At 42.1% G+C, this 27908-nt stretch overlaps 1 protein-coding gene across 1 annotated transcript; it reads left to right on the top strand.

Moving 5' to 3' along the window:
- Nucleotides 1-27047, top strand: luzp1 (leucine zipper protein 1). The gene is made up of 7 exons (XM_022750258.1): nucleotides 1-38; nucleotides 13374-13720; nucleotides 13853-16130; nucleotides 16720-17309; nucleotides 17420-17599; nucleotides 23791-24078; nucleotides 24789-27047. The coding sequence occupies exons 2-6, from the start codon at nucleotides 13589-13591 to the stop codon at nucleotides 24034-24036; spliced, it is 3426 nt and encodes a 1141-aa protein (XP_022605979.1). The 5' UTR covers nucleotides 1-38; nucleotides 13374-13588; the 3' UTR covers nucleotides 24037-24078; nucleotides 24789-27047.
- The last annotated feature ends 861 nt before the right edge of the window (nucleotides 27048-27908 follow it).

The following is a 27908-nucleotide window of genomic DNA, read 5'->3' as shown; positions in this document are numbered from 1 at the left end:
AGCTTAACGTGCCACAGACATAAAGATCCATCTAAAATGTAAGTCTCCCTGTTCATTGGATAATGCTTCTGTTTCTGCACGTACACAGGGTGTCTCTTGGTCACTGACAGTCTGCAAAGTCAAATCAAAATGTCTTATATTAATAACAGGTTTTTATTCAAAACAACTGCATTTTATCTCGGTCAAAAGGAAGTTCAGACTTTTGGGAAATGTGACAAGATCGAGGGAAGTCACTGTGCTCAGCTTGTTTTTCTCTGAAGAAACAGTAACAGCATGTAACTCCCCCTTTAAGGACACATTTTTAGGGATATTCTTCTGTTGTGGAGCCAGGTTAGCTATCTACCTGTGCGTCCAGCTTTTATAGTGACATTTATCATTTTAGCATTCAACAACAGAAGAACATGGCTGAAACCTAGAGATACCTTAGTGTAACTATTGATAATGTTCAGAATTGCAAACATTTTCTCTTTCTCCCCCCACTTCTTCTTCCTCCACTCCCCCGCCTCTCCTCATCTCCTCATCCTCCTCCTTTGCCCACCTTTTCCTCCCGTCCTCTCCCCCTCCTCTTCCTCCTCCTCGCCTCTTCCGCCCCTCCTCTTGTCTTTGTGAGTCTGTTTCCTGTTGGGCACAAACGCCGGCGCCGCACTTCCTTCCCCGTAGCCTGAAGTCACACAGGAGTGGCACACGTGTATATACTGCACTGTGCATATTCTGTAACATGGGGGTCAATGCACTCATACACGTAAACATTCACACACTGCTCTCAGGGACAGCAGCTTGTGTGTGTGTGTGTGTGTGTGTGTGTGTGTGTGTGTGTGTGTGTGTTTAATCAGGCCAGGTTAGTCAGCAGAGACAGTATGTGTGTCACTGTCTGCTCACACAACTGTTTAAGGTCAGTGTGTGGCCAAGGCGTGTGCTGTGCGTCTTCACTGAGCTGCATTTACATGCATTTATTATTCCAGATGCTAGTTCACATCCTGCTTGAGCCGAATTCATCTTAAATAGCCCGGAACTAACAAAGACCATGAAAACCGACAGTAAAACAGGAAAAGGATCTTCTAATGTCAGTGTCCTGCTACTAAAGGCACGTACATCCCACTTATATTTAGGTTTCTCATAATCAGGAGTGAGATTCTTTTTAAAAAAGAGACGTCATTGACTGCAGTTAAGAATGAATCATACTTAAAGGAATAGTTAGACGTTTTGGGAAAACATGCTTATACTTTTTCCTTGCTGAAAGTTACATGAAAAGATTGCCAGAAATTGGAGCCAGGCTAATTGTTATAGGTTTCCAGGCTGTTTTTTTTTAATGCTGATTTTCTTGTTTGTGAAGTTTCTGGTGCTGGCGCATTTCTTACTGTCTGTTCAGCCATGTTGGCTGTTGCTCCTCATGCAAACTGCCTAATTCTAGTTCTCGCTGGTGCTGAAAACAAACAATGTCACCCGCTTCCTGAGCACTAGAGGTCACTTCAAGGAAAAAACATTGGCTGTTTAAAAAGTTGTAAATGAAACAGCTTCATGAACTGCACAAATATTGACTTTCAAGTCTACCGTACAGTATCAATTGGTTACACAGCAAATGGAGATGTAGTCATATCAAAATCCAAGTCAAGTGTCCTATTAATATTAGATTATTTTATAATGAAATTTTAATATTAAAAGTTCATGTGTTTTTGAATGCTTTGATGAGAAATACAAAAGCAGCTCAGCTCATCAGTTTCTTTCTTAGCCTTAACATACATACAGTACACAGTCCAAATACCTTATTTACTTAATAGGACAATCCGTTCTAACTGTATGATTCAGTATGTCTGTGTCTCTCCCCTGATACACAGCTTCATCATTTTACCTCCTGCTACCTCTCCTGCTCTCCTCGTCTCTTCTTCCCTCCTTCCATCCTGCAGCCAGTGCTGCATTCCTGCTGCAGTAATCCACTCTGGCAGCTACCTGCTCTGCATTCTGTGGAGTCACTCCCCTCATCTCACCTCTCTGTCTCCCTCGCTCTCTCTCTTCCTCGTCTGTTTTTCTCTCTGTCTTTCTTTGCTTACCTCACGTTATCACACACTTGCTTCATCGAAGCTTTTCTGCTGCTACGCCACTCTCTCTCTCTCTCTGTCTCTCTCCTCTCTCTCTCTCTCTCTTTCTTCCTCATCAGAGAGCCACTGAGGTCTCCATTCAGCCGCAGCATGCAGCTAATGCCAAGGCTCAGGCTGATGAAGCATTGCCAAACTCTGCCAACCAAGCTCTGTGTGTGTGTGTGTGTGTGTGTGTGTGTGTGTGTGTGTGTGTGTGTGTGTGTATACTCTGTGCTAGGATGGGAAACCGATGAATGAGCAGGATGTCAAGCAGCCAGGCAGAAGGTGGAAGGGCTGTATGTTAAGAGCTATTGATGTGTCTATGAATTGACAGTGTGTGTGTGTGTGTGTGTGGGGGGGGGGGGGGGGGGTTGGCCTGTTGGCCTGTTAAAATGCACAACCCTTCATCGCCAGAGAGTTTGATGATCAGCTTTCATCTCCTCCTCTCTCAGGTACAGGGGACATAGACGTGCAGGAGGGCGTCAGGGGAATGAGGATGAAGTGCAAGGGAAGGAAACAGGAGGAATGTAGCAGCAGAGACGGGGGGGGTGTTATGTAGAGGTCACATGAAAGGGGGATGACAATGACAGACTGGTGGTAAAGAGGAGAGAAATAGAGAATGTGAGGAAACAAAATGAATAGTAATAGGGCGCTGTTGTTGTTTCCTTGACCTCTGCTGAAGAAAATGGCAAAACACATAATTGCTGACCTTCAGTTCAGTTTCACACTATGACAATCATGAGAATCATTATTAAAAAAGCAAACACCAGTACATTCAAATGGCATTGTCATTGACTACATAGTTTACTACATGATTTCTATCCTGTGTTATGTTCCTGTTAGTCACAGACTATTGCTTGATTTACAGTTAGTTCCTTTACGTCTCTTGACCCGGTCCATCTGGGATGAGTTTTCACCATAAATCTCACCTCAGCAGTCTGATAAGCCTGTTAATGCATTCGTGTGCTCTGTCACACCTGGTGCGTAGTTACATTTCTCACACTTTGCTCAGTGTGTCTGCAGACACCCTCTGCCAGTGGCACTCTGCGGATGCTGCAGACAACTGTCAGTCGCTCTTCTTATCTTCTGACTGGAAATGAAGCATTACGTTGGGAAATGTTTGGTTGAGAGAGTGTGAGCATAGTCTAAAGTAAGGTAGAAAACACTGAGAGCTTGCATACATCTGCCAAGGCAATACTCCAATTTGTTAGAATGAATCAAAAAAAAATTGGATTTTTTTTAAATTTAGATCTACATTAAATACACATAGTTATAGACAATCTCTGGTTACATTTACCATGTTTTCTAGCTTATGAGAAAATGTTGAATATCTTCAAAAATACTCAGTCTTGCAATGTTTAGAAAATTTTTTTTTTTTTAAATCCTTTGGCTGAACTTGCCGCCAGATATCATTGAAATTTTGAGTTAGTTTTGAGATATCCCACAGACAAAGGGGCAAAAAAACATAATATAAAACATGAACTCTTTAGGCGCAGGTAATTAATCAATAAAAGACAAAATTCTTTATCTTTATCTTCTCTGTTTTTTTTAGCCCTCTCTTGAGTTTTTGTCTTTCTGCCTCGCCTCATTCTTTCTCAGCCTGACTCATACTTATTCACACAGGCGCAGATTGTTAGTAGTTACCCAGTGTTGACTTTAACAAGTGTCATCATGTTGTGATGTTTTCATGTTCTCTTATCGGTGTGAAACGGTGACACGCACATGCACACGCGCACACACACACACACACACACACACACACACACACACACACACACACACACACACACACATTCCTTCCAGAGCAGGTCATTATCACACACTGCTCCATATATGCGTGTGTGTTCATTGAGTCATATAAGGACTGCAGCTGACGTCTGCTGATACCTGAGAGTGCCTGAACAGCTGTTAGGCATAGCTTTAAATAGGTAGCCAGTGTTGGTCCTGACAGAAACGTTGTGTTAATGGGAGGTCAAAGAGTTTCTCTTCAGTTGGATTTAGGCAGACTTAGCTTGCCGGACATTTTCCTGAAGTGTCTGTGTCTGCTTTGATGTTTGTTTGTATTCTTTTGTTAATAATTCACCTATTCAAGGTCAATAAATTCAAGGCTGAGAAACAAATTCAAGGCTTCTCCGTGGTGATCACATTTTGTATTTTTACATTACCCTTCTAAAATCACGTGCACGTTAAAAGGGTTAGGCATTGATATATACAGTAGGTTGATGCTGTAAACCAGAGTAGGTGAACAGGTTGGCTCTTCACATCCCACCATTTCACCCAGACACACAGCAATTCATGAACTCATTGGCTGCTGTGGAGATTGAATTTATGACCCAAGATCGCTGTGCCTCCAACTCTTCCAAATAACTTTGCAGAAAAATTACAAAAATGAAAGAGATAGTGAAAGAAATCTCGGTGACTACATCAGGAAAACAAAAGAATATTTATGTTTAGAAAGAAGCTTCATTTTAATTCTGTTGAAGACTTTTGCGGCTGACATTTGATTGTCTCCAAAATAACATGAAAAATACAGTGCTGATGTTATTTTTTTAATTTTTTTCTTTACTGCATTTTTGAGGCCAAAATCAATATTTGAGAGTTGAACAAATCCAGCAATGATATTAGAGCAAGTCTGATGAATCAGCCAGGTTGATATTATCTTATCACTATCAATATATTGTTATCAGATTGTAATTTTTTTTTCTTCAAAAAAATCCAAGGCCTCAAAATCCAGTATCATTGGGGCTTTGAATGATTTATTTCTTTACACAAATGTCTCTCTCTATCTCTATCTCTCTCTCCCTCTCGCTCTTTACTGGTCACGCTATCTAATCATGGCTCATATTAATGTCATGTCAGCGAGGCTGGACGGTTACGTCTTCTACTGGAGTCTTCCTGTCTATCACTTCACATCAGGGACTTCCCGTGGTTTCAGTCAGACAGCAAATGACACCCACATACACATAAACTCACAAACCAATAAAGTCTGCTGACCCTTAAGATCTTAAATTCTTAAAGTCTAAATTTATGGCCTTGAAAGATGTTTATTATTGTTGTGTGGTCAAAAGTAGTACGTCTATATGTGAAACATGTTTTTTTCATTGCTTCTGCTTTGATAAGAGTTTATGCTTGCAAATGGCTTTTATGGACACATGAGTTCATGTGTATGACTGATGCAGTGCTTTTATCTCATGTTGCTGTCTGATCATATACTCTGTGGAAAATCCTTAAGTTACTCATTTGTTAGAGAAGTTTTTGTACAAAGCACCGATCATTAAGATTTTATTGTCTACCCCCAGATTTGAAGTATCCATTTGGTTTTTGTTATCTGTACAACAACCGCATTATTTAGCAGCAAAAACCCTCATCTCATTTTCCAACTCAGACAGATGCAGTTCAGCTCAGTTTAGTTTGGCTTAGCTGCAGTATGAAACAACACAATCTGCTCTCCTAATCAGGGCCTCCCTCCTGTTTGCCCCTGTGTCTCGTGTGGGGTGTTTTGCATGTTTACAGTGTCAGTGACCTCTGACCCCGAACACAGAGGGCAGCAGGCTGAGGACATGCCGGAGTAGAGTTAGGAAATATTTCATGGAAGCTTGATGGCAAGTCACACGGGACATAAATTTGTGTGTTTACAACAATAACAAGAGCATTGCCAAACTTGTGGTTTGACTGAAGCACATATTCAAGTGTTTATCCACACAGCCCCTCACATATTCATATGTATCAGTGATGCATGTGCATGTATTTATATTCATAGTTTTGTATGTAGTTATTGCAATTTTAAAAATTATCATTTTTGCATTGATTACTTTTTCTAAAATTGATAATTGCATTATGCAATTCAGTGGTTGTCCATAGCAACACCATCACACTTGAAATTTGATTTTTAGCAGGACAGGAGTTTTGAGAAAGGAGGAAAACAACACCTTCTGGACTGTGAACAACTCAATGACGTATCAGTTTGTTAATTTTGCTGTCATATAAGATAACACTTTTTGATAAAAAATCCCGTCAATAACAGTCTTTTTATATGTGGAGAAAAATCTAAGTGATGCACACACGGTGTCTCAGTTACTTCCAACATACAATATCTTCATATACTATCAGCTGATATATATTTGCTGATATGATACAGGTGATCTGCAAAAATCACAGTTTCAGTCGATATATCATCCGGGCCAATTTATCACTCTGCCTGACCTGATTATACTCAGTATCATTTCAAAGATTACTAGTTTAAAATACTGCTACGGCCTCTAATCTGTAGTAGCACTTAAAATGCCAATAACTACAAACACACAGCAATTGATTCAGCTGGTTTTTGAGAGTGCTGAAAGAGACAGGCAGGTACTGGAACGATATTATCTGTGACAGGGAAATGTAGAGAGTGAAGAAACCCGCTCTCTGTGTTGGTGAGCATCCATTTGGCTAAAGTGTTGTTGAGCAAGATACTGAATCCCATCGCCGACTGCTCTGTGTGATACTTTGTGTTTTCATTGAGCTGACTAGATTTGAGTTGCTCCAGATCTCCTTGGCTGCACTTCTGCCTGAGGACCAGCTATCAGCTTGACTGGCCAGTATTTTCAGCTGCCGATGTTTTTAAATAGAGCATCTAATATCTTTCCCCTGCTCTGCCTCTTGAACGCAGCAACAGTGACTGGTGCATGTAATCCGACGTGTGTGTAGTGCTGTTTCCTGATGAAGAACATGTTCTAATTTACTCCTCTGCCACTAAGATCAGGAGCAAAGCTGAAAAGCTTCGAGGGCTTTGAGTCTAGCTTCAAAGTCGCATCTTCAATCAGGTCATAAACAGACGAGCCAGAAATTTTGTGCATGTGTAGAACCATCATGCTCTTGCTTGTGAGCTGACATGTCAGACACTGTAACTCCTCTGGCTTTTTTTTCTCCCATCCTGCCATGCCTGTCTCACCCTTCCTTCCTCCTGTCTCTGGCATTTCTCATCCCCCTCCCCCATATTTCACTCTCTCTTCTTATCATGCCCTCTTGTACAAGCAGAGTGCTGTTTTTTTTTTTTTTTTTTTTTTTTTTTTAAGCCCTGGCAACAAGACTCTTGATGTAGAGAGACAGGGAGGGGAGGAGTAGACCCAGAAAAGGCTGTGGGTTACTGGTCTGAGACCGGAGAGAGGGTTGTTAACTTTCCAGCCAAGCTTTCAAAATAAAACTTACCATGATATTCATCTAAGTTTGTCGTGAGGAGAACCTTCACCTATAAAGCATAACCCTTGACTTCAGTGGCTCGCCTGAGACCTGCAGCTGGTTCATTATCTGCTCATCAATTAGCTGACTAATTGTTTCAGCTCTGTTTTTTTTTTAATTTATTTTTGTAATCTGTTGTTTATACTCTGATTGAAAGCTTACCTGTAATTGTCAGCGTTGTCCAGATGGGGTAAACCTTATTTTTTTGATATTCCAAATTCTTAAGATTAAATATATAGAATTTTTATGTTCACAAACTGTTAACAACTTCCTTACCTAGCAATAGACTTTTCTATCTTAATTTGTCTTTCCTTCCTTCTCGCTCTCTTATTTTGATTTTTTCACTCCATGCAAGCGTCCAAAACCATAAAGAGGAACTTGTTCCTCTTAAAATGTAAAATTAAATTATACTAAAATGTTAAAACTTCCAGCTAGGCCTTGGAGAAAGGATTTATTTCGCATTCAGTCTATTTTTTATATGGGACAAATAACTGGTGGAAAATAATAAAATATGAAAAAAAGGAAATAATGTCACTAAAATGTCATTAAAGAATAACATTTAACATGAAATGATGTTGCCCTGACAAGGAGACAGCATCTGCTTTGTCGTTTGTGGTGGTATTGTGGTTAATTTCCATGTCCTCTCCCATAAACAAATCTATTTTTCTACCAGAGAAGACATTATGTTTCCCCACTATTTCACCACATTTCGATACTTATACTGTAAGTGGTCATTTCACCCAGGATCTTAAGGAAAAATCCAAGGAGAGTAGGTGTTCCCATCCCATTTCAGCTCGCTGTATGAACTAGCTACATGACCTTAGTTCCTTATCCATTTTTCTGCTGAAACGCAACACTGCCTTTCATTTCTTTACCATTTTTCCAGAAGCGGTGCAAAACTGAAAGGGTGAAAGAAACAGAGAAAGAAGTAACATGACAGCACAGGAAACGACAAACCGAACATTATGGGATGCAGATTTTCTTTTTCTTGGAAAAACGGAAAAATTCAGGCCAAGCATCAGGTCTCCACCATCTTGTGGCTTCCACTGCTGCGCCAGCATCCATCCACTGCAGTCATCCCTCCTCTCTCTCTCTCACACAGACACACACACACACACACACACACACACACACACTCTCACACACACACACACACACACACACATACAGTGTTTGTCACACATTCACATATTCAAGCGAGCAATAACCCTCCTACATGAAGATGTGGTTGAGGCATTTTGATTGGACTCGGGCCCTTTATTAACTACCATTTATGAGGCAGAAGAGCTTCAAACCCATAAGTTCCAACCCAACGTCAAGTGCAAAAGAGAAGGGGATTTTTTTTCTCTTTCTTTCTTGCCTCCCTTCTCTCTTTCATGGAGAGAACAGAATGTACTGAAGGCAACAGGCAGGCAGGAAGAGAGTGGCTAAAGCCCTAATGATATGGTATATGATTGTAACCTTGGTTTGTATGTGTGTGTGAGAGAGAGTGTGTGTGTTTGTTGAAGAGGTCCATCCACTCTGCTTGCACTCTCTCAAAGTTTAACTTACAAGTCCTTTGGTATTGTTCATTAAAGACAAAATGAAGCCCTTCTGGTTTTCCCTTTCTTTGTTTGTTGTCTCCCATCCCCACACCCTCGATCTTTATCTATCTGTCAGTGTGTATTAGCCCTCATTTATTTTTTTTTAGTTATGAAGCACCTAGTGGAACATGGTTGCTACTCATTCACATGCTTATTAATTCATATTTAGCAGGCTGCAGACTCACCACAAGGGGGAGTTCTGACCAGTTTTACACATGCCAACCTACGCCACCTACAGCAAAGGACAACAATAGCAGCAGCATAGACCTAAAGATGAAGACGCATTTATGTCGCCTCCTACAGGCAAAGAGATTAATAATTGCTGTTAAAGTAAAAATAATTTCATAGGGTTTTTTTATAGTTATTATGTACACTTCCCAGTATCCCAGAAAGGATGCTGCAGGTACCAGAACACCTACATTTTGTTTGTTTAAAAGATAAAATATAACTCCTTAGACTGCAGTCCTAATGTTCATGTCTAGCTGGTGGCTCAAGTGTTAACATTGCAGACGCTGTTGCATTCCTTGCCTCAAGATGGCAAGATGTTAAAAGCATCATCTAAGCACAATGTGAAAAAAATGAATTAAAGGTCCTAAAACTACATTTTAATAAATGTCCTTATAATGCAGCCAGTTTCCCTATCATTTCAGTTTATAATGTACTTTAGTTGTGCATACAGTATTAAACGACACACTTTCAGTTAATTAATTTATCTCAAACTAATTGCCACACGTTGAATCTTTGAGACCGTTGAGGGTTCAGGACCACTGAGGCAGTTGCCGGCTTTCTACCCTCTTCTTCAGTTGATTCGCCTCCACACTAACTTTCCATCTTCACTGTCTATTCGCAGAGCCCTTAAGACTTATTCCGATACTCATCTCAAACTAACTGTGCTCTCTGGCAGCTGACCCTTTTCCTGTCGATCAACAGTCTCGGTGCCCTGTGTCTCGTATCAACGGCAGTAGGAGTGCAAAATGGAGCGAAAGGTCAAGTAGGGAACTTCTTGTCCAGGTTTCAGGAAGTAGAAGGTGCCAGAATCACACAGTGTTGTACTGGGTAGCCAGTTGGGGCTTGGTTTAAGCTGTTTTCAGTGTTTTCAGATACAGATGATACACTGTGGTCAGATTTGGGTCAGATAATCACAAAATTTCACACAGATTCGCTGCATAGTCAGGACAATACAACTATTACAAAAGACAATCGGGCAGAAACCAATCACTTGGACCTCTGTGACTGAAATCTTGACTCAATCTGATGCTCAGAACAGACTAAAGCAAAATCTTAGGAACATTTTTATATATTCTCTGAGTCCTGACCATTAAAACCCAGACAATGCTCTGGTTTAGAATGAGCTTCATCGAGAGAGGGCTGAGGAGAGCCTGTTAGTGGCCTGGTTAAGAGCATTCAAGGCAGAGTGAGGGACTGGCAGTGCCCTGGTTAGTCTGTCATTAGGAATGCGTCTGCATAAAAGGGGTCAGTTTCCCTGCCTCACAGCCCCTTACCCCCCTCAAGGTTTTCCATAATTGTCAAACAAAGCACAGAACAGGGGAATGAAACTCTGCGCTCAATATGAGCCAAGCGCTGAATACCTCAGCAACCGGCCTCCCACCTTACTTCCTTCTCTCCCTTCTCTATGTTTCCAAACCTGTTCTTGGCCAAACAACTCCTCATCTTTTGCTTTTTATGCTGCAGTCTTGATGATGAGTAATAAATTTAGGAATATCCTCCTGATTAATGAGTATCCAGGTCTGGAAAATTAAAGTAGTATAGGAAAATTAGAGTTTATGAGAACTTATCCATGTGGGTCACGGCTCTAAATGGAATGAATTTGTGATTTAAGACTAAATACTGATGGCCTACATTCCCTCTCCATCATTTCTTCAATTCTCATCTCCCTTTTCCTCCACTGGTTTCTTCTCTTCTTCTCCCCGCCTCACCCGCCGTCCTTCGTCTTGTCGTGAATGTAGCTAATGAGGCCCCAGCCCTGCGATAAGTGAATCAGGTATGTTGATTGGTTTGGCAGAGGCGGGCCCTTGCCAGAGTCGCTTTGCACGCACCGCCGCCCCTTAAAAGCGCCCACTTGGCCATGCTGGTGTGCGTGTCTGAGAGAGAGATGGAGCGGAGAGATGAGGGAGGGAGGTAGAGAGCTGGCAGAGAAATAAAGGGAGAATGAGAGGAGAGGTAGGCAGCCTGCCAAGCCAGGAGTAGCTGGACCTAACGAAAACGTCATTATTAACCAGGACGAGGCTCGACCAGAGTCGTTCTCAGAGTTGTTGAACTTCAAAAATCATATGTAGGCATCCAAACTCCAATCAGGAATCTGTTGAAGCCAAAATTATAAAGACTGAACCTGAAGGATGTTTCATTATTAAGAGGAACAGGACAGTAGGACCACCAGATCGTAAAAATATTAATTTACTTTGGTGTCCAGAAATCACTTTTTTTCTTCAGGCACATTGTAATTCTCTGAAGTTTTTCAGTGGTTTTATTTTCCCTGAGTTGCATAGTGCAGTTTGAAGAGCTGTCATAAAGAATTGAACTATTTTTGTTGCCAACTAGCGCTTTCTGTTTTTAATGGATATATGGGAATTTTTCATAGTATTTTTACTCCACTGGAACGGGATCAGTCAAGACAGGTTTGGACCACAGCGACCACCTCAAGACAACAGAGAAAAATTGGTCTACAACTCACTTAACAAGCCACAGCTGGGCAAAGCTAATGTAACACAAAATGACTTTATTGACTAAGGTGTTTTGGCATTCAAGTGGACAGCTAGGCTAGCAGTTTTCTCTCCAACATTTTTCCCCATTTGTCTTTTCCCCTGCTCCCTCTTCAATCCACGTTCTTTATTTCCTTAAAATCTTGTACTGCACTGAGACGATTACTAAACCACTAGACCTCATGAAAGTAAAGAATAATTAAAATGCTACAGCTAAATGTTTTTGAGTTTAGATTGAACTTCTTCATAAAGTAATCGTTGCCATATTGACTTTCAAAGCTTATTGCCTTGGTTTATGTTCAGCAAGACTTTTAATGAATTGTGGGAAGAGTGGTTTGGGTTTTTTACACCAAATGAAACGATAGAAAATATACGAAGCAATGCTGGAGCAAACCATAATGGCAAGTTATACCTTGTTGTATACCATGTTCAAATACATAAAAAGATTTAGTAAATTTACTGCTCTAATTGATGTTTTTACAGCGTTAAAAGTGATTTAATGTAAAAGAAAACTACAGTAGCCTCTATGTGTAGTGGTTTTTAGCTGTAGAAAGGCAGTCTTTGAACATGGTACTGTATGTGAGGAGGAAGAGGAGACATGTAGTGGTGGCTGGTTGTCATGGGATCGATAAGTGATGATGTGTGCAGATGTTATGTTCTAGCCTCGGGTCAGTTTTGTTCTCTTGCGGTCAGTGGGGGAAGCTCAGCATAATGACGGGGGGAAGGGGAGTAATGGGATTTAGAAGGAGCAGGAAAGCCCGCTACCTGAATCATGCATAAATCTAAAAGCATCTGCTGTTAGATTTATGGAGGTCGTGCTGACAGGTAGACTGCTGTGTGCTAATAGTCCATGTTCTCATCACATTGAGCCTCGCTGGGTCCACAGATGGGGACTAGCAAATTGTAATGGCTGTAGAAACATAGATATGAGCCAGCCTGTGACATAATTGTACTGACTACCAAGGTTAAGGACAACACAGCTTCGATATCCTTATTTGTAGCGATTATTGCATCAGAGCGAATTTATTTATGCCTGATAGTGTCTATTGCAAAGTGAAACCAAGTGACCATGAATGGTGTCATGTTGTAACGGGCCTGAGATGTGGTTACCACGGTGACGGCCGTGTATGTGTGCAGATAGGGTATGTGAAGGAGGCTGGTGTTATTGAGATATGCTGCTGTCAGCAGAAGCAGGCAGGCAAGCGGAAATCGATGTTGGATACAACAGCAGGGAGAGAACAAAGTGTGTGTGTGTGTGTGTGTGTGTGTCTGTGTGTGTGTGTGTGTGTCTGTGTGTGTGTGTGTCTGTGTGTCTGTTGTGAGTATGTCTGTGCAGGCATGTTGAAACCCCCATACTACACAGGTGAGTCCTTCATAGGACACACAAGGTGAAATACATGGTGGTTCAAAGGAAAAAAAGGAAGAACTGTGCAGTTCATGGTAATTGAAAAACCAATTCCCTGTCATATCTGTAATTGCTATAAAATGTAGCCAGAGTAAGGTTTATTTGTGTATGTGCCAAATTGTGTGTGTTTTTATAGTCCATGCGTTGGTGTTTGGCCTCATTTGTCCTGTCCTATGGTTTGTGTCATAGCAATTAGATGGAACTGTAAAATCATACAGTATGCTTTCTGTGCTCGTCTGCTCCAGTGTGCAGTCAGCTAATCTTCTCTCTCTCCTTTTCTTCTCTTAGAGAGCTGAGTTTTGAGAATGCAAATGACTGTCATTGACAAATTAGCAATGACTAACTGTTGTTGCCTGTGTTCCTCCTACAGATGACAGATTCCCCTGCTAAACACCACTCTGAAGGATCTTCAAAGCTTTAAAGCGACAGTCACAAAAAGAAAACAAGACAGGCCGCCCAGAGAAAAGAGTATTTCCTGGAGAGCCTAAAGGACTACCACACAAATGTGGACCTCCCGAAACACTGTCATCAAATAATCTGAGCAACAAATCAAACACAACCGATAAAACATAGAGGTTTGTAGCCATGTCTGATCATAAAGACATGACACATCGCCACTTGCGGCACAAGCTACAGAGTCTTGGCCGAAGACTGGATGAACTTGAAGAAGCCACCAACAAGCTGCAGAAGTCTGAGGACGAGCTGCTCGACCTACAGGTCAGAACTGGTTGATTTGTGATGGTGTGTTTGTTTGTGTGTGCTTTTCAGAAGCACAGATTGCAGTGAGGTACAACAGAAATGCAGTGCAAGAATAGATTAATGAATGGCTGAACTCTTTCTCCACTACAGGACAAGATCATCCAGGCAGAGGGCAGCAACTCGTCCCTGCTTGGTGACATCGAGGCCCTGAGGAAACGTCTCCTGAAGATCCAGGGAAAAGATGAGGAGGTACGCAAAGCTGAGGACCTCTGCCGCACAGTCAGAGAGAAACTGGAAGAGGAGGAAAACCTTACAAAGGAGCTAAAAGCCGAGATCGAACGTTTACAACGGAGAATGGCCGAGTTGGAGAAACTGGAAGAAGCTTTTGGGAAAAGCAAGTCTGACTGCAGCCAGCTCTGCCTCAGCCTCAACGAGGAGAAGAACTTGACCAAGAAGCTCTCGTCTGAATTGGAGACCCTCAAAGCCCGTTTGAAGGAGGTGGAAGGGTCTGAGACAAAGCTGGACAGAGCAGAGCAGGCTTTGGCTATGGAGCTTGAGAAGCTCAAGGGATTCACCCAGACTTTTGTGAGTGAGCGTAAGAGGCTACTAGAGAAACAGAGAGAGGACGAGAAGATCATTCTCAAGCTGACAGAAAAACTGGAGCTCCAGAAGAATCGCCTTGGCATGTCAGCAGACCCTGGCCGGGCAGATCTCATGCGGACACGAATTGAAGATGAGCTGTCATCCACAGGGATCCTTACGAATAAACTGGCTGGACACAAGAAGAACCTTGAGTACTTCAAGTTGCCTGATGACAACATCAGTCTTGTGAACAAATCTGAAAACGAGAAGAACAGCAGTCTTGAAGGCTCACAGGAGGAGGACAACAAAGTAAAGGAGCTGACACAGGAAGTAGAGAGGCTGAAGAATCGCCTTAAACAGCTGGAGATAGTAGAGGGGGATTTGAAGAACTCAGAGTCCAAAAATTGCGAACTTCTCGAGAAGTTCCAGATGGAACGAAACCGGGCTCGCCAACTGAGTGAGCAGGTGGAACAGCTCAGGACGCTGCTGTGTGGAAAAGGTGGAAATGGAACCAGTAATATGGAGAAACATGGCAACGGAAGCAGTAACATTTGCCCCAACAGCCCTGCTAATGTCCTGGAGAATGGCAAAGCTGAGAGTGAAGAGATTATTGTGAAGGGTGGTTTCAGACAAGAGAAGCCTAAATACAGGAGCGCCGCAACTGTCTCAGAACCGAGCTCCCCCAAACACAGGAACAGGGAGCTCTCTCCTCAGCATAAGAGAGAGACTAAGCTTAGGAGCAAAGACCTGAGCCACTCAGAGGAGAGCTCTCCTAAGTCTGTGAGGAGAGCCCTCAGTCCTGCTCACTCCGCTCACAAAGGCAGGAGGACACCCAAAACTACTGCAATTTCATCTGATAACGGAATAAGAGACACAGGACGAGGAACTGAGGAGAAGACGAGAGGAGCCACGTACAGCTCTGTAAATACAGCTTCTAGTGATATCAAAAAGGTGTCTGTTCTTAGTCGCTACCCTCCAGCTGCTAATGACCAGAAGCCAATGAGGACAACTCACAAACAGACTGATGGGGAGACAAAAAAGACCAGAGTAGACAAGTTCTCAAAGTTGTACGTAGGTAGTGACAGCGAATCGAACAACTCTGATGTAATGCCCGACAGCTCCAGTAACATCAACAGTATCTCTGCACTGGAGAAGGACACAGCGTCTGCCTCGGATCAGGAATCAATAGACCAGGTTCAGGAATCTGTCTCGGTCGCCTCCTCCCTGTCCAAAGCCAATGGATCGTACACAGCCTACAGATCACACGTCACTCCTCTGCAGACCAACGACCAGGGGTCAGAGGGTCATTCCTCTGCCTCAGAAACAGAATCTACTGGTTCAAGGCCATCTGAGCCAGAGCCCGTGATTGAGAAGACTACTACAACTGTAAGCAGTAAGACCTCAAGCTCAAGATACCCAAGATACTCCCATGTCCATGACTCGCATTCAGAGGGCTCTTCTTCCAGGAGCTCGTTTGACGAGGAACTCCACAGCAGAACACAGTCAGCGGAGGGGGGCCAGCAGGCGCCCGTGCTTTCTTCCCAAGGGATTGAGATCCAGCGATTGTGCAGCCCACGTGAGGCGCTGAGGTCAAAGGCTGTCATCAAGCCTGCTATTGTTGAGATTGACAGGAAGGAAATGATGATTTCAGAACCTTTGCCTACCAACGGCAAACCCAAAATCTCCACCAAACCAGTTGTGACCACCACTAGTAAAATGACCAGTAGTATAACCATCTACCCCAACGACCCGAGCTCTTCCAGAACCAGCAGCCGCAGCAGCAGTGTGTGCAGTGAAACCATGCCTGTCAAAGAACGCCACACTTCTACCAGTAACATCCTCATAGGTGAGTTTAAACAATACACAAACCAGTTTCCCTTCATTGAACTCTCCAGGCACTTTACACACATACGATCTGTAAGAAGCCATCTGTAGTCTGAAATCCTGTCCCGGTGTTGAGAAGTTATTTTCTGTTTTCATGGATCAGTTGAAGTACCACATGATGATTTCTATAAAAAAAATGGCATTAATGTTTTCTATCGGCACTATCAAAGAATTAAACTTGCTAATACATAACACATAAGGTCTACAGCCTGACCCAACAGCTCTGTGAGGCTACACTTGAGCTAAATGCCAATGTCAGCGTGTTAACATGCTCACAATAACAATGCTAACATGATGTTTAGCACATATAATGTTTACCATGTTCACAAGAGCATATTATGCAAACATTTCACTGAGCATTAAACACAAAGTAAAGGTGAGGCTGATGAGAATGCCATTAGTTTGGCAGGTTCTTTGGTCATAAACTGAAGTACTAGACAAAGACTGACATTACCTAAAAATATATTTATATTATGAATAATATTTCTTTACTTTTGCATCTATAAAATGATTTTCTCAAAAATATTTGATATCATTTTACTTATTGCCAGGTCCCAGCAATGAGCACCATGGCAGTATTTCCGTCCCATATGAAATCTCCATCCCAAAGAGTGAGATCACCTTGCGACCTTGCCAGGACCAGGACTGTGGGGCAGACAACCACAGTGATTCTTCATCAAGGTCCAAACTCCACAACACTTCCAGAGTGGAGACCACCACCAGCCATCTGTGCTGCCAGCGCAGCAACCTCAGCCTCCAGTCGCCGGACGCCACGTCCGCAGACTTCAATGACACAGAGTCAGGCTTCGAGAGCAGCAGCAGCAGCACCACCACGGTCACCAGCTGGAGAAGCCAAAGACAAAACCAACACTCCCAAGAAGACAGTTTACCAGATATGAAAAATGTGACTGTGAGAAGCACCTGGAAGAACAGAGGCACTACGTCAGTGGATGAGATAGCCCGAGGAAGAGGAGCCACGAAGACAATGACAGATGGTGGGTCTGAAGACGAGGCAGAAGCCGCAACAACATGGAGGGCTTACCGGGCAACCACTTTTGACATGGAAGAAACGATAAACAGTGGCACAGTAGCTGGTGGGAATGCTGGAGCACAGAAGGGAGCCAAGCCATCCCCCGCAGAGGTGAGAGAATGACCGCAGTCCTCACACAAAAGTGAAAAGAAATTGGAGGAAAGGGGTGTAAGACTTCATGGCTGCATTATGTTGCTCTTTTGTGTTTCTCGCTCTCCTAGGTGTACATGCGTAGGATCAATAGTGGGGTTACTAACACTAGAGAAGTGGAGGAACCAGTGCCGCGCCGAGGCAAGCGCTCTCAGTCTCCCACCGTTGAAACAGGAGGCCTGGGAAGGACCGTACCCCACGCACCTGTGACCTCCCAGTCCTGGAGCCGATCTTACACACAACAACCACCGGTAGGACAACCAACTTTTAAAGGGGATGCACAATGTAGAAACACAAAGCACAAACCAATTTTCAAGGTTTGGTTAACTTTTTACTTTTTACTTCATCTTTTGACTATAAGGGAGGAAAACAGGGTCTTCAAGAAAGAACCAACAGATGCTAATAGACCATGTGTTAGTGATAACTGCTGTTGTTTTGGACAACAGAGACTATTCTAACAGGAAAAACTATTTTTTTTCTGTTTGTCACAATTATTATGACAAATATTTCCTTAAATGTATGTCTTTAGGTTGTTGTAATTCACTGACACTTTTGTCCTGCCCCTCTCATTCATTGTAAATTTCTCACAAACATTTCTGGCAAAAAACAAACATCCTCCAAAGCTGATACTGCAAATGTGGCTTCAAAAAAAGTCTCTGTCAGATAAAATTTTCTGTAACCCTCTGCAAATAGTTTTGTCTCGAAGATAAAAGTCCAGAAAGTACAGCCGCAGGGCTTAGCTCCTGGTGTGTCCACTTTGCATGAGAGCTCAGCTTGTATTTTTCCCTGACGCCAGGCTCTGCAACTTCAAGCTTAGCACAGCACTTCTGTAGGCCCCGCTCCTGCTGCCCCAGTAAGGACAAAGAAAAAAGGGTGGGACAAAAAAAAAAAAAAAAGAAGAGGGAGGATGGAAATGAAAAAGACCTCAACAGGGGGAAAAGAAGGTTAGGAAAACCTCAAGGAGAAGAAAATAGCTTTCTTGTATTTAAATGCACGACCACATTTCAGTCTGTGCCACTGCCAGGCTGCGTTTTCTATTCTATACAAACATGCTGAAGATCAAACTTACCTCCACATAGTATATGTATAGGTGTGTGTTTGTGAATTGATCCACATACAAGTTTCTTTTTTGCACATGCTCTTGTGTACATAAGTCACTGGGCAAGAGCTTATACTTGTAAGTTTTCATCTGCAATTAGCAATAATGTGATATTTAGCTTTTATATTCACATCCAGTATGGCAGAACTGTCAGCACAACCTGACATATAACTTCTCTAACGCTTCAGACTGATTGTAGAGCTGCGTTATAGTCAACTTGCTTCTGTAGAAAAGAGGTAGATTGAGCCCGGTGATTGCATGTACATGTGCACATGCGTTCACACGTGAGATTGTTTGCATATCTATGATTTAATTAATGGAGTGTGAACGTTTATACAGTCGTCATCAGAAAGATGAGGTGAAAACTACCAACGGGCCACAGTATTAACTTACTTGTCTATTAGTTTATAATATATGACTGCAATACTGCTTACAGAGCAGGCTCCACGGCTACAATAACATGTCAGTGTGTCACTTTGACAAACTAGACTGGACTAGAGGCCTTTGGGTAAGAACCCTGTGTTTTCCCTATAAATAAACTGGATGTTGCCAAGGAGACAGACCCACATATGCGAAGTGTCTGCTGTCTTATCCATCATATTTGGTCTCATTCATGGTCTAGGGCAATAAAGATATCTGTAGTTGTAGGTGAGTAAATCCTGTGATGTAACAAAATGTTCTTGTTTTTGTAGCTTTTATACTCAAGACTCATGGCCACACAGTGCTGTTCAGGGTTTTTTGTCGTGGCCATCGTTCAGTTTCATGGCTTCTCTTCATCTGAGACCCTTTACCCAGCTCAGTGCTGACCATCTCTTTTTTTTGTGCCAACTAAAATGTGTCCCAAAGTACCAAAATTTTGCATCAAATTCCTGGTCAAATTTATAATCTTGAATTTTAGACAATTTTGTCCAAGCAGTTATTCTATAGCTGCTTGCGTTTTGATCTAACTTACATCTAAAATTTAACATGTAAGTGTTTTGGCTTCTTTTGTTAAATAAAAAAAAGGTTTTTGTAGAAAAATATGTTTATATATGGGTTCCAAAACTCATGCATTTATACCAGCACTACCAGAAAAATCATTATCTTTCTCACATCTTCAGAATTGGCATTTTGTGTATGTAACTGTTTAGGATACGCAGACAAAGACATCACTGCTTAAGTCAAAGCAAAGACAATGGACACGGACGTTGAAGCCTTCGAGCTGTAATTGCCTACAGGGTCTATCCCTCTCGTTAGCCTCGATGAAATCTGTCTGCCACTGAGCCTTGACCCTTAACACCCTCTCTTCAGCACCGATATAAAATGGTAGAAAGAGCGTCAGGGCACAGCCACCTTTGTTTTGTCTCTGACTCCTCCCCTCCCTTCCTACCGCCTTCTCTCTTCCATCCTTCCCCCATCCCTCCCATTTAATTTGTCATTCAAGTCCTGACATGAACAAAGTGACTTTAAATCATGCATTTGAGGAGCTCTGTCAGGGTGAGCGCCCACATCATTTCCAACACATAGCCTTGACCCCAGCTCTGCTTTTGCGGGCGGCGATCACTTATTCCTTCCTCAGCTCAGTTCATAAGTCTCCTGCTCTCCTCTTTCTGACCCTGTCCCACATCACTCACCCCTAATATCCCCGGTTACCCTGGAAATATCCTATCGAACCGGTCCCTGCCCTGTCACAAATGTGGTAAATCATCAGCGGCCTGATGAACTGCATGTTTTATTGTCACCACTTCAGTTTTTTTGTCAGTCATGCACTTTGTACTTTACTATGGGAATTTCCTAAACCCACTTGGTTGGCGCTGTGGTACAGTAAAACCTTGTTCATCCTGATGCTTGATGCATGAACTGACCACTTCATTTGGAAAGCAATTATGAACGAAAATTGCTACAGTGCAAAAAAAACATACTTCAAATCATAATTGGGCTTTGAAGCATGTCTTGGAGCACAGCCAATCATCTTTGGTTTGGATTTTCAGAACATTTCAGTGGTCTGAAAACCGTCCATTCCCAAGAGGTTTGGATAAATACAGCTGTAGTTAGGACAGTGGGAGGTTGGGATTAGTTTGTGATTGCAGTGTCAAAGGTTGATAGAAGAGGGTTGTATTATTACAAGCTTGCAGATGGAGACATGTAGTTTGATGGGAGTGGAATGTAGCTGGTCATCATTTACTAACATCCCATTGATCATTTTTTCGCTGGGTATCTGTACGTACTGACCTTTCACATGAAAGGCGTCCAAGTAATGAGAGTAGTGAAGACTGAAATAAGCCTGCCTTAGACCAGAAAGACTATTGATCATTGATCATTAAGGAGGAGACAACACTTCCAATTCTTTGAAGTACCCTGCAGCAGCCTGGGAAAATAGGTTATTGATTTTCTTTCTTTTTTTAACCTCATGTATAGATAATTTGGATGTAATTGATTCAACACCTTATGGGACCGAGACTGTCTTTTCATCTATGAAAAGGTCATGGTTGTATCATCATGGCTGCTGGTTAACCTTGACTTTTGTCCTTGGTTTGTCCAGTGTTATTGGCGAGCATTTCTCAATAACTATTAGATGAATTGCCGTGCAGTCCATTGAGCATTGAACTGTAGCATACTGGCATCAGCATTTAGGTCAAAACACAAGCACAGCCACATCCAGTAGCTGTAGACTCTTTCTTGTTACAGTCATGATAATGGACATGGTGAGCAGAACTGGTAGCAGGGAAAGACACTTGAAACACACTTGAGGCCCAGTTCTGATATGAATAAGCCTCACAGCTCAGTGTTAAAACTGGGAGTGCTTGCTTTCTGCAGCAGTCACTCCACACCTCAGAGTACAGAACAGAACAGCATTGTAGTACTTCCTCCCTGCTGTAGCTGTAGGAAACCTCAGCCTGTACATGAATGAGCCGTGAACTTATGTTTGGCTGAGGACAGCGGGGCCGATATGGCCTATGAGCGAGATACCAAAACATCCTTTGTTGAATCAAAGACCAGTGGCAGCAAGGTAAAGTGTGGGATCAGAGCTGCTCTACTATTCACCATTCGCCTGATGTGACCCGCACAGAAAAAGCCCTCTGGAATAACAGTCTGCACAGCAGCTGAAGTTGGACCGCATGGTGTTTTCAGTAGTAGGTTATAACATCAGACAACAGTCACAGTACAAATGACCCCTGAAAAGCAATAAATGAACGGCTTTTATAAATCATAACCAATAAACAGATCATCATTTGAGCAAAAAAAAAAAAAAAAAACTCAAATTTCACCTTTTCTGAAACATTTCACTTGGATCGTCAAGGGTACTGTCTTTCTGGAGAGCAGATTTAAGAGTTTGGGTTGGCAAGACAACACAATTCCCAAAAATTGGGCGTGAGACCAAGGGCAGACAGATTTAAAGCAGGGATATAATTTGTTCTGCAGAAGTTCTGACACCCTATGTGTGTTAGTTCTTAAATTGGCTAGCCTTGATTCTGTATTAGAAAGCAGAGTCTTCTCACACTTTCTGGTCTGTTTTTCAAAATGAACTCCTGGAAAACTAATTCTTAAATGGAGAGCCTTTTTTTTTTTTTTTTTTTTTGTCTTAAAACCTCAGAGTGCATGAGCTGAATGAAGGATTTGTAGAGAATAACTAGCTTCGCATAAAGAATAAAACATCCTTTGACAGTTTGGAAAACAGGCTTATTCACTTTCCTGCTGAGAGTTAAATTAGAAAATCGAAACCACTCCTATGTGCGTACAGCAAATATTACTACTGCAGCCAGTTAGCTTAGCTGGGCTTAGCATAAAGACCGGCCAATAAATAGTTCACCCCATAACTTTTACATTACCTTTCAAGAGAGCCAGGCTAGTTTTTTTCCCCCCGTTTCCAATGTTTATGCTAAGCTAATTGGCTGTTTCATATTCACCGTATGAGTGGTATCGATTCTCTTCTTTTCTAATTATTAGTGAGTAAGTTTAACAGGTCTATTTTCCAAGATTGCTTTAAATATTACAGACCATAACTATCCTGTTCATTTGATGTATAACTTGGTACAAGTTATGTCCCTTTTGTTAATCCCACCTTTTCTTTTTTCTTTTTTTTTTTTTGTCAAATGCTGTTTTACCAGAGATAATTTAGTGTTGCTGATTATGACAGCCTGTAAATGTGGGTTTTTCCAGGCTGAAAGCATTCACATGTGAGCAGGAGCAGGTCTGTGATGACAACAGCACTTGCTGTTCCCAGTAGATTTCCTCTGCTGTTGCACATCACCTTACTTAACAGCATGTATTACAGGATGATGTTCCTCTTGCCCAAATATGTCTTAAATTAACACTTGCATGGGAAAAAGTTTTCTGTGGAGCACAGCAACTTTTTGCTACTGACGCAACACATCTTTAAAAAGCTGTTTAGTTGTATAGTGCAATACACTCATTGTCATTTTTAAGCTTTTTCTTTGTAAATTTCCATTATTACTTGTCAAATCTTTATAATCTTGTGTATTTGTGTTGATTTTTCTTATTTTAAGTCTGTTACAATGTGTTGAACAATGAACAAGCCTTGTTTCGAGTGTAGGAGGAATACTGGAAGTGCATTACATGGCAACCTTGTGAAAGCCCACGGTCTTGCAGCAGCAGCTTACCATAGAAGGAGAATATGCCACTTTCCCGTTTCCTCCCCCAGTGACTGAAGCAGGAAGTGACCACACTGAACACACCCACTTGGCAGGGTTCGCTGGTGACTGATTTCCTGTCTGTTACCCCGGGAGACCAAGAAAGGCAGTCCAGCAGGGCTCCATTAAAGCCAATTAGCGAGAATGCATTCTAAAACTGCATCAGAAGCCAACTCCAACCCACCAAATGTCACTAATTATGGTGCTTTTTTAAAGCTGAAATTACAGGAGCGGGGTGCTGTTTCTGTGTGCTGTAGGAACTGCATCGTCATCTAACTCTCACTTTTTTAGAGCAGGGTTACTGAGGTTATGAGAGGGGACGTGCCGTTGTAGCCACCACAGACTAGTAACTTGGGGTTTGTTTTCTAGTCAGCCCACCAAATTATAAATCTCTCAGTTTGGGGTATGTTTGGGGTTTTTGGTTGGGGATTTTTCTCCTGGCAAAAGTCCACATGGCAGACTTTCCTTGTCACACACCAGTTAACATAAACAGCATGTATTTAATGCCCACATAATACAAAAAAAGTCTAAACAAGGCCCATCCCAAGACCATCCAAAGTAAATGCCCAAAGCTCCTAAACACAAGTCCAGAATATGGGATTGAATGAACTGGCCTCTGTTTGCATTTCCACCAACCCACTCCACTTATGAACAAGGAGTTGCTCTAATCTGATCTGATTTCTTTCTTTATCCAATATTCTATTGCCTCTAGGCTGCTGATAGCGTAGATCCCAGTCCAAACCCGAGCCATAGCCCGGCCTCCTGGAGACGACAGCTACCCAGCAGCGACTCACACCACCTGGGGAGCTCTTATGACCGGGCATCTAGGACAGCAGGGGCCTCTTCCAGAGGAGGGGACCTATGGTCCAGTCGGAGTCAAGGATCAGGGGCCAGAGCAGAGGGAAGAGGTGGAGCGGGGAGCCGACCATGGAGCCATCGTCAGACTGATCATCATTAGACCTCTTTGGTCATAACAGGACTTCTACAACAAAGAGAACAGGTGGGCTTTTCTTGTCTAGTCTCCTCTTCTCTTCTGACTCCTGAAACTCATTAATTAAAGGAAACAAATTTTTATTACCCTTGTGCAATGATGCCACATCTCTTAAGAGACTTTCACATCAAATTTGCAGCATGAAGCTGCAGCTTTGTGGTGGTTTAATAAGGGTCACCCTCCCACCCCACCCCACCCCGCAACCCCTCAGCGGGAAGCCCCAGGTTCACTGCATTTAACAGTCTGTCGAGGTGTCCTTAAAGCTAGACAATACTGCAGCTAAACCTGCAAGCTAACCTCGAGAGAAATCCTCTTTTTTTAAGAGTTCGTAATTTCCAAATATAAAATTTCCATAATATAGAGCTCTGTCGAAGCTGGAATTTCCTTGAAGGACAAATTTAAACCCATTTAAATATTCATTAATTAATTCTTCATAATTGGAAACTTGAAACAAATTTCACATTTTTCCATGTCCAGCTGATCTGCTGTGCACTGACTAAAAGACTCCCTTGAAATTAACAGTAATAATTTTGTTTGGAAGTGTACCAATTGAACACAGGCTCTATTTTCCCCATAATTAGTGCCCAATTACCTTGTTCTTTCTGGCAAACTTTCTACCAAACTATGGACAAATCATGTTTCTAAAGATGAATAGTTGTGATAAAGTATTAAAATATGAAAGATTAAGCAAGATCTTTTTCTTCATTTTTCCTTAACAGCACTCCATTAAGCTCTCAACGGCAAAAGCAGAGCCAAACACCAGTCTCCCATCAACTAATGGCTGCACCTATTACCACCATCTCCAACATCTGCAGCTCTTATAACAAACAAAGAAAAGAAAAATAGCAGTTGCAGCCATATAGAACAACAAACCACACATCTGACCCTGAGCGTCCACGGAGATGTGAACGGCTCTTCCTATCCGGAACTTTCTCTGTCCCAAAAGAGGCATAAATGGAAAGACATTGCCTGCACAGCGTTGTGGAGGTCGCCTCACCAGCCCACCTATCCTCTTCTGCTTCTTGTGTTGGATGTATTATAGTGTAATCCCGAAATTTGACAAGGGAGAGGCTGGCTTGCTGTGGACATCTGGAGATTTTCCTGCCTGCCAGAGAGGGTTTAAATACTCTTAGAGGAAGAAGGACTCAAACATTGAGAATGCCTTTCTCAGAGGACCATTACAGCTGGATATGTCGCTTTTGAATCACAATTTCAACCTTTTCTTGGATGCTGAAAAACAACCCAAACTGCAGTTAACAACAGTACGATGTTAAAGACGTATCTTCATCTCGCAGGGGCTGGATGTTCATGCAGAATACTTCACAAACTAAAGGATCTTTACCTTAAATGTGACCAAAAACAGGAAGCGAATTACCCTCTCTGCATATCCGTATCTCTTTTTCTTACTGAGCTCATTTTTGCTTCGACAATTCAGTCAGACCGTCTACTTTTCTTTATGCTTTTCTCACACATATATACACAAACAAATGCACAAACAACAAGCGAACACATGCACATTTCAAACTTTCGGGTTATTTTTAACCAGTATCACCACTTTTTGGCATGCAGTGACCTCAAACTGGATTTAATTTGGGGTCTGGGATGTTTTGCGTGAACATTTGCATGTTTCTAAGTAATAAATGAAGAGCACTTGAAAGATTGTGACTCAGCATGCACTCTGCTTAAAGGATTGCTGGTTTGCCGCATTTTTGGAGTGCGCACACACACAAACACACACACAAACACTCATTATTTTTGACAGACCGGGACCTTATTTATGTTTTTTGTCATTTTCACCAGTTGTTTAGATTTTTTTTGTAATTCGCTTCCTGTTCTGCATCATCCTTTCCCTTTCTGCTCAACCATATCAAGAAGAAAAGTAGTTTGCACGTAATGAAATGCAATGCACATGTAGAAAAAAAAACAAAGAATGATTGGGGGGGCATTGTTTATAACCTCAAACCATGCTACAGTTTCCATGGTGCTTTGTCTTACAGCTGTTGCAACTGTCCTCAGTCATGTATTTTGAGAGAGCCATAGCAAAGTGGAGTTTCTGATTAAACTGAACATTGGACTTTGGATTACCAGCAAACCTGGCCTGGCAGGGCGGACATTTTTTTCAGGGCTGCTGTAAATACTGTGTACACGCCAGCCAGTCATAGGAAAGACACAAGAGGGTTGGACTTTTAACAACGAGGAACTGACAGTCCAGCTCGTGTGCGACTGGGTTCGCCGTGCGAATCGTCCAAGCTTTCTCCGTTTCATATTTCTATAGAGGTGTATTATTTTGTTACATCATAAAATATCAACTTGTGGTTGGTATGTTGGAGCAAACTCTCATTGGTGGGGGGCCATAGCAGCAATGGGGGGTGCCATAGAAAGTGATTTAGTTGTGGCCAGTAATGAAATAAGTTGTTTTGATTGAGGTAAATGGTGCATATCTATGACAGAAACCTCACTGACATTGTTTGAGTCTTTCAACAGGATCCTGCTGGATTTTAGGTTTAACACACAAGATTAACTGCAGTATGACAGATGATGTAAACTTTGATCCCAGAATAAAATTTATGAACGACGCTAAGGAATGCAGCTGAATGACCAATTGCTTAATGGCTTGATGCACCAGTCCCAACAGGACAGTGTTGTTTGTCTCCTCAATCTTCTAAATGGCAGACAAAGTAACATAACCATAACTGTGACAACTCTGAACATGTGGGATCTGCTGAAGAACTTTCAAAGCCTGCTCTTCATTTGGTTGTTCTGCTGTGATGTATTTAAGTGCTGTTGAGTCAGACCCCGCTGGGGATGATCTGGTTCAGTCTTATTACATTTCTCAGTTCTTCTGTATTCTACCAGCCGCCATCTAGCTGTAATATTTATTAGTCTCCATAAACAGTATGTACAGGTTCTTATATTGTGAAGAGGTCCGCCTGTGGGCAGGAGCCCGGTCTGTTGCCGCTTTGTCACTTTACTGTTTATGCAAGCAGGAGATTATATGCAATCTAACTGCCCCCCCACCCACCCACCCCCCATGCAATGTCTGTAACTGTCAGTCATCATTCGGATCATACAGATCATAGGTGGTGGCTGTGTAGTGATAAGTCCAAACTAAATGTCTGTTTACCTTCAAAATGTACATTTTCACTAATGTTAATTTACATTACTTTTACCCTTTGTTAGAAATATCAACAGTATGTTCATCTGTGCCTTGAGATACAGTGAGAAAGCTAGATTGTCCCAATAAGTTCAGACTTGCACCATGTGCTTCTACTTGCTGAGCAGATAAATGACATGTAGTACTGGTTGTAAGGTTAATTTTTTTTTGAACTTCATATATATTTTTTACATTTGGAGTGATTGTATTTTGGTTCAAGCGAAAAAAATACTTTCTCCGTGGGAACTCCTCCCTGAGTTACGTCAGAACAAGGTTCCCTGAGAAAAAGCCTTTTTTTTTTCTAACCCAACTTTAAAGTACCCATTTAAAGAATATAGACCGCACCACCCAAAAAGCTACATCCTCTAGATTTGTCTGTCAGTCGGAGGGTGCAGCTCAACCTCAGAAGAGAGTGTCACGTGTCCTCTTCATGGCCACTGCTTGACTTTTTGATAGAGCAAAAACAGACCAGACATACTGTTCAGAGCTCTTAGTGCTCATGCCAAGACTTGATGATCATATGGTCCTTCTGTGCTTTCTCTGTTATTGTTTCTACTACCACTCTTCTCATTTGCCATCTCCTCCCCAATCTCTCATCCTTTTAAACAGTTCCAATTTTCCTTTCAGTATTTCGGAGAAGCCAAATGTCCCTTTCTTCTCTTCCTCCTTCGTCCTCTGTTTCTCA

The sequence above is a fragment of the Seriola dumerili genome, unplaced genomic scaffold (genome assembly GCF_002260705.1).
Source record: "Seriola dumerili isolate Sdu_G_001 unplaced genomic scaffold, Sdu_1.0 BDQW01000149.1, whole genome shotgun sequence".
In the NCBI taxonomy this organism is placed as follows: domain Eukaryota; kingdom Metazoa; phylum Chordata; class Actinopteri; order Carangiformes; family Carangidae; genus Seriola; species Seriola dumerili.
The sequence above is the reverse complement of the archived record's forward strand: the minus strand, read 5'-3'. Positions and strand labels throughout refer to the sequence as shown.